General features: G+C 48.2%; 1 protein-coding gene across 2 annotated transcripts; it reads right to left on the bottom strand.

The window, feature by feature from the left end:
• Positions 1-26: 26 nt before the first annotated feature.
• APOM (apolipoprotein M) lies at positions 27-6,730 on the bottom strand. Of its 2 annotated transcripts, none has more exons than XM_008994147.5 (6): positions 6,671-6,730; positions 1,606-1,760; positions 1,239-1,312; positions 1,050-1,148; positions 806-904; positions 27-167 (listed from the first exon to the last, which is right to left on the bottom strand). In XM_008994147.5, the coding sequence occupies exons 2-6, from the start codon at positions 1,656-1,658 to the stop codon at positions 142-144; spliced, it is 351 nt and encodes a 116-aa protein (XP_008992395.1). In that variant the 5' UTR covers positions 1,659-1,760; positions 6,671-6,730; the 3' UTR covers positions 27-141. The 2 variants fall into 2 exon arrangements, with proteins under 2 accessions (XP_008992395.1, XP_002746390.1); XM_002746344.4 differs by lacking the exon at positions 6,671-6,730 and adding an exon at positions 2,133-2,298.
• Positions 6,731-6,986: the final 256 nt, after the last annotated feature.

The following is a 6,986-nucleotide window of genomic DNA, read 5'->3' as shown; positions in this document are numbered from 1 at the left end:
ATGACGTCTGGAGACAAACCCCAGAATGAGGATTAAAAAATCATCTTTATTATCTTAAATGGGAGTTGGAAGTCTCCAGCTTCTCCCTCTAACAACTCAGCTGCCACTGTACCCGTCTGGGGACTTAGATGAAGTTACAGATCAGTTATTGGACAGCTCACAGGGCTCTGTGATGGGAAGAGGGAGAAAAGAAGAGGACAGAAGTCCAGGGAGAAAAGCAAAGTTGATAGTAATGGGGTGGGGGAGGGGGATGTGTTCTTTCATTCCCTGTGTCAAAGGAGTCTCTAAGGCCCTTTTCCCTCCATGTCTGACCCTCTGCCCTCTTTATGTCGTACAAATTCAGAAACCTCTTTTTTTTTTCTTTGAGACAGAGTCTTGCTCTGTCGCCAGGCTGGAGTGCAGTGGCGCAATCTCAGCTCACTGCAACCTCTGCCTTCAGGGTTCAAGCAATTCTTCTGTCTCAGCCTCTGGAGTAGCTGGAACTGTAGGTGCACACCACCACACCCAGCTAACTTTTGTATTTTTAGTAGAGATGGGGATTCACCATGTTGGCTAGGATGGTCTCGATCTCTTGACCTCGTGATCTGCCTGCCTCAACCTCCCAAAGTGCTGGGATTACAGGCATGAGCCACTGTGCCTGGCAAACCTCTCTTTTAAGTAGTTCAGAACCCATCCTGGTTCCCTCAGGTGACATCACAACTCTTAGCCACATGCCTCTAGTGACATTACACAAGCCTCTTTCACCCTGTAACCCCAGAAGTCTTGGTGGGTCCTAAGCCTCTTCTGTGAGATTTTAACCCCTTACCTTGATTCCTGGGAGTCAGTAAGAAGGCTTTGGAGTCCAGGCAGGAAGTTAGGGACTTGAATTCCTCCACACACTTTTTGGGAGGATATGGTGAGCGATCTGGAAGGGCAAGATGGGGCCAGGCCAATCAAAACCCCTGGAAGCACCTAGCTCTTCCTGGGAGGATGTCATAGGTCCCAGAGTGAGGAGCTCTCTGCCCTCCCTTGTTTCCCTCCAAACCTTCCTGCTTTGCATCCCCACTCACTGTAGAGGAGAAAGCGCTGGTAACCCTGGCCTGTCTCGTTCAGCATGATTCCACCTGGGCACGAGCTGGAGAAGAGCTCAGTCTTCATGTCAGGGCGGCCTGTCAAGGTAGGTTCGGAGAAGCATGAGAACAGAGGTGCAGAACCAAGCTCAGGGTACACGAAAAGGGTGAGGGCTGGGAAGAACCAACCTTCAGTTCTGAGATATGTGTTCCCTTCAGTCAGGTGGTAGATCCATTTCCGGGGCACACAGTGCCCATCTTTCCTGCAGAGGTCATGGTGGCAAGGAGGAAAGAATGAGCATCACCCCAACTACAGTGTACCAGCTTCTATTTACTCCATCTTATTCTTTATTGAAGCCAAGCTCTCCTTGGGTTTCAAGCTACTAAGCATTGGTTAGGCCCATCTCTCTCCAGAGGACAATTAATACAGCCATTGAATTCCATGGGTCAAGAATAATGGATATATCAGCTAAGAGCCCAGCTCTTGGTGGGTGGGTTGTCACACTTTCGGACAGAAAACTGAACCCACTGATGCTTCTGCATCCTCACCACTTACATGCGGATGGTAGCACGAAGGTGGAGCTGCATTGGGGCAGAGCCAGCAGCCATGTTGAAGACAATGTTGTCCACAGGGTCAAAAGTTGCCAACTCCTTCTTGGTGGGAGCTGCCCCTGCAATAAAGTACCACTGGCCCAGGTGGACCTCTGGGAGCTGGAGAGACAATGAGGGGAGTGAAAGAGGGTGAGTTCCAGCACAGGACAGGTCCAACCTCTTCATCAGTCAGGACAGCAAGACTTAGGAGTAGAGGTGTTGGCTGCCTTCCTCTTTCCAACTGGGATTGGATCCATGACAAAGTCATGAAATGACTTTTTCTCTTTGCCCCTCTTCAACCTGGGTAACCACCCCAACCATGCCTCTGCATTGATGGCCACAGTACTGATATTTTTCTTCTTGCTTTCATTATCACAACACTCACACCCGCTTCCTCCCTACCTTTCCCAGGATGGCTTCCAGTCATCCTAGGCCATCCACCCAAGTCCCTCAGAGCTTCCACCATGGGCTTCCCCCAGTCTCAGTCCATACCTCCTTCCCATCCACGCCCAGAGTTGTCAGTTGACTGTGCTCAGGGCACTGGTAGATGGAGTTAAGGATAATACCATAGAGGTAGAGCAGAGCTACCCAAATTTGGTAGAACATCTTCAGGCAGGAGCGAGCTGGTGCTCTGTGTGCCTTAACTGCCCTCTCCCCTACTGGCTGCTCACTACACTCTGCTTTTCCCTTGCACTCGACCCTTGACCCTTTCACCTGCTAATGAATAACTTCAACCTTGTTTTCCAACCCAAACCTGGATTACTTAGTGTTTGGGACATCCTCCCCCTCTTCTGGATGCAATCACTCAACAGGACACCCTGGCATGTCTAGGGTTTCTCAGGAGTTATGAGGAGAGCTGAGCTGTCCAGGTAGAAGCCTGTGGTCTTTGAACTCGTATGTGAGCCTGTATGTGAGCTGCACTGTATGGCGCTGAAGAGAAGTAGTTTGATTGGGCCTCTCATTCATTCACTTAGCAAACTGTTTTTGAGTTCCAGGTGTTTCCCAAGAACTGGCTAATCCCCAGGGACATAAGTCAGTATAGGAAAAACTGGCTGTGTAGACAAACCAGTGCAATACAACCCGATTAAGTGCTTTTGAGCAGCTATGATGCAGATGCTGGGGCACAGTGGATTGCTCTCTAGTTTATAATTGGAAAAATATGTATACCCTGGCAATGTTCACTGACACAAATATGTTCATTCACTCAACATTTATTACTACAAAGAGACTACATAATCTGTCTATTAAAGAGGATAGATGTTGGTGTCAGGCAGAACATGTCCAAACCCTAACTACAGGTGGGGCATGGTAGCTCATGCCTGTAATCTCAGCACTTTGAGAGGCCAAGGTGGGCTGATCACTTGAGCCTAGGAGTTCGAGACTAGCCTGGGCTACATTGCAAAACTCTGTCTCTACAAAAAATTAGCTGGATGTTGTGGCACACGCCTGTAGTCCCAGCTACTAGGGAAGCTGAGGTGAGATGATTGCTTGAGCCCAGGATGTGGAGGCTGTAGTGAGCCCTGATCATGCCATTGCACTCCAGCTTGGGCGACACAGTGAGACTCTGTCTCCAAACAAAAAACAAAAAACAAACAAACCAAAAAAACCCACCAACCCCTAACTACTATGTCTGTTTTTTCATCTGTAAAATTGGCAAATCTTCAATCTCATAGGATTAAATGAAATAATGCCCATAAAGCCCTTAGCAAAGACTGCGCATGGTAAGTCCAAAGTATGTATTTGCTACAATTAATAGTAATGTTTGCTAAGCACTTTAGTTTCTGGTGGGTAGTAAGTTCTCAAATAATAGATGGTAAGAATTGCCAAACAGGCTGTCATTCGACAGCACCAAGTGACTGGAACAGCTAATGCTCTGAGATGTGGGGCTTCCTTGATAATTATGTATTTATTTATTTATTTGAGACAGAGTCTCGATCTGTTGCCCAGGCTGGAGTGCAGTGGCGCAATCTTGGCTCACCGCAACCTCCACCTCCTGGGTTCGAGCAGTTCTCTGCCTCAGCCTCCTGAGTACCTGGCATTACTGGCACCTGCCACCATGCCAGGCTTTTTTGTATTTTTAGTAGAGATGAGGTTTCATCATGTTGGCCAGACTGGTCTCAAACTCCTGACCTCATGATCTGCCTGCCTCAACTTCCCAAAGTGCTGGGATTATAGGTGTAAGCCACTGCACCCAGCCTACTTATTTTTTTAGCCAGTCAAATTTAGCAGTTGGGGGTGGGGGCTGTACACCAACTTTAGTGACACTGGTAATAAGTTCTGATACCCACTACCATCGGACCAGCCCTACTTCTTTATTTTTTTGACGTGGAGTTTCACTCTTATTACCCAGGCTGGAGTGCAATGGTGCGATCTCGGCTCACCGCAACCTCTGCCTCCCGGGTTCAAGCAATTCTCCTACCTCAGCCTCCCGAATAGCTGGGACTACGGGTTGCGCCACCATGCCCAGCCAAGTTTTGTATTTTTAGTAGAGATGGGGGTTTCACCATGTTGACCAAGATGGTCTCAATCTCTTGACCTAGTGATCCACCCACCTCGGCCTCCCAAAGTGCTGGGATTATAGACGTGAGCCACCGTGCCAGGCCCTACTTATTTATTTTTAAGACAGTGTCTCACTCTGTTGCCCAGGTATGATTACCGCTCACTACGACCTTGACTTCCCAGGTTCAGATGATTCTGGAGTAGGAACTATGGGCACACACCATCACATCTGTCTAATTTTTTGTAGAGACAAGGTTTCACCATATTGTACAGGCTGGTATTAAACTTCTGAGCTCAAGCAATCAGCCCACCTCAGCCTCCTAAAGTTGGGATTACAGGCATGAGCCACCATGCCTAGCTTGATAGATTATTTATATCCCATGGGCTGCCACAAAAAATTTGCCCTAAGGGATGAGGCTTGTGTTTTTGTTAAAAACAAAATTTGGAAAAAAAATTTTTTTGGGTGACCAGTATATTACAGTTCATCATACTATTTTATTTTGGTGTAATGTTTGAAAAAAAAATTTTTTTTTTTGAGACGGAGTTTCACCCAGACTGGAGTGCCCAGACTGGAGTGCAACGGCACGATCTCGGCTCACTGAAACCTCCGCCTCCTGGGTTCAAGCAATTCTCCTGACTCAGCTTCCTGAATAGCTGGGACTCCAGGCGCACACCACCATGCCGAGCTAATGTTTGTATTTTTAGTAGAGACGGGGTTTCACCTTGTTGACCAGGATGGTCTCGATCTCTTGACCTCGTGATCCACCCGCCTCGGCCTCCCAAAGTGCTGGAATTATAGGTGTGAGCCACTGCGCCCCACCTATGTTTGAAAATTTTTATAATAAAAAGCTAAAATGTGGCTAGGCACGGCAGTTCATACCTATAATCCCAGCACTGTGGGAAGTCAAGGTGGGAGAATTGCTTGAGGCCAAGCGTTCAAGACCAGGCTGGGCAACACAGCGAGATTCTATCTCCAGAAAAATAAAATTAGCAGGGTGTGGTGGCATGCATCTGTGGTCTCTACTAGTTGGGAGACTGAAGTGGGAGGATTGGTTGGGCTCGGGAGGCAGAGGCTGCAGTGAGCTGTGATTGTGCCACTGTACTCCAGTCTGGGAGACAAAGCCAGACCCTCTCTAAAAAAATAAAATAGGCTGGATGTGGTGGCTGACGCCTGTAATTCCAGCACTTTGGGAGGCCAAGGCGGGCAGATCATGAAGTCAGGAGATCAAGACCATCCTGGTCAACATGGTGAAACCGTCTCTACTAAAAATACAAATATTAGCTGGGCGTGGTGGCAGGCGCCTATAGTCACAGTTACTCGGGAGGCTGAGGCAGGAGAATAGCTTGAAACTAGGAGGCGGAGGCTGCAGTGAGCCAAGACCGCAACTAGGAGGCGGAGGCTGCAGTGAGCCAAGACCACGCCACTGCACTTCAGCCTGGGCGACACAGCAAGACTGTCTCCAAAAAAAAAAAAAAAAAAAAAAAATGTGTGTACATAATAAATAAAATGTAGGCCAGGTGCGGTGGCTCAAGCCTGTAATCCCAGCACTTTGGGAGGCCAAGGCGGGTGGATCACGAGGTCAAGAGATTGAGACCATCCTGGTCAACATGGTGAAACCCCGTCTCTACTAAAAATAAAAAAAAAAAAAAAAAAAAAAAAAAAAAAATTTAGCTGGGCATGGTAGCGCATGCCTGTAATCCCAGCTACTCGGGAGGCTGAGACAGAATTGCCTGAACCCAGGAGGCGGAGGTTGCGGTGAGCCGAGATTGCGCCATTTCACTCCAGCCTGGACAAGAGCTAAACTCTGTCTCAAAAAAAAAAAAAAAAAAAGAAGCTAAAATACAACAACAATTCTTTATTGGGGCAGTAAAGTACAAGTGCTCGATCTGGACTCCTGTAGGCCTAGATTTGTCAGTTCTCCCACTTAGTTCGTCTAAGTGTACTCACCTATAAAATGTTAAAACGCTTATGTTAAAAGGCTGGTTAAGATAAGACAATACACAAAACCCTTAGTATGTGGGCTGGCAGAAGTGCTCATTAAAACAGCTGCTTATTAGAACTCTTAACTAAAATATAACCAGAACCTGGGTATAAACTATGAATCCCAGAAAGGCTGGGCACCCCAGCAACGATGTGCTTTCTGGAAGACTCGCAGTTTCGCGAGGCCGAGGCCCTTTTCTTAGGAAAGCTTAAAAGAAGAGGGCACGGAGAGGCGGTAATGCCTCCACCCCAGCCTTCGGAAGCACGTTGGCCGGCCTTTCAATTCCCCACCGTCAGGGTCTTGTCTTTTGGTCCACTCGGACTCCATTTGCTCCCAATTCTCAAACTCGGAGGCGCCTCATTTCTTGAAAAAAGTCCTGCGAGTTAGTAGCATGCTTAGTTTTCCTAAAACGTGTCATGTCCCCTTGGCCGCACACCGCCGACGAACGTGACACCCACAGCCCGCAAAACGCCCACCCGGCAGAACCGATATCTAGCCCAAACAACCAACCAAAACCCAAATACATCCTTGCCGCCCCCAAATGCCTACTGAAAGTAACTTCCGGTGGCGGAGAAAGAAGGGCGCAGCGAGGGCGATAGGGTCGGGAAGAGTTTTAGCTGGCTAGGACAGTGCCGCCTGAAATTCTCAGCCTGCCAAAATTTAAACATAGATTAATGTGGCATAATCCTCCATCTCCAAATCCAAGGTCCATGCGACCGTCCATAGCCCCTCTCGAAGCAGTGGTGGACTCCCATCTGGCGATTGTTTTTCAGGCATTTACAGTAGCCACCTCAATCTTCCAGCGCTCAAGAGCTCGCATAGGAGAAGCGAGAGCCGACAGAGGGGGGTGGAGCGGTGCTTCAGT

The sequence above is a fragment of the Callithrix jacchus genome, chromosome 4, assembly GCF_049354715.1.
Source record: "Callithrix jacchus isolate 240 chromosome 4, calJac240_pri, whole genome shotgun sequence".
Classification (NCBI taxonomy): Eukaryota; Metazoa; Chordata; class Mammalia; order Primates; family Cebidae; genus Callithrix; species Callithrix jacchus.
The sequence above is the reverse complement of the archived record's forward strand: the minus strand, read 5'-3'. Positions and strand labels throughout refer to the sequence as shown.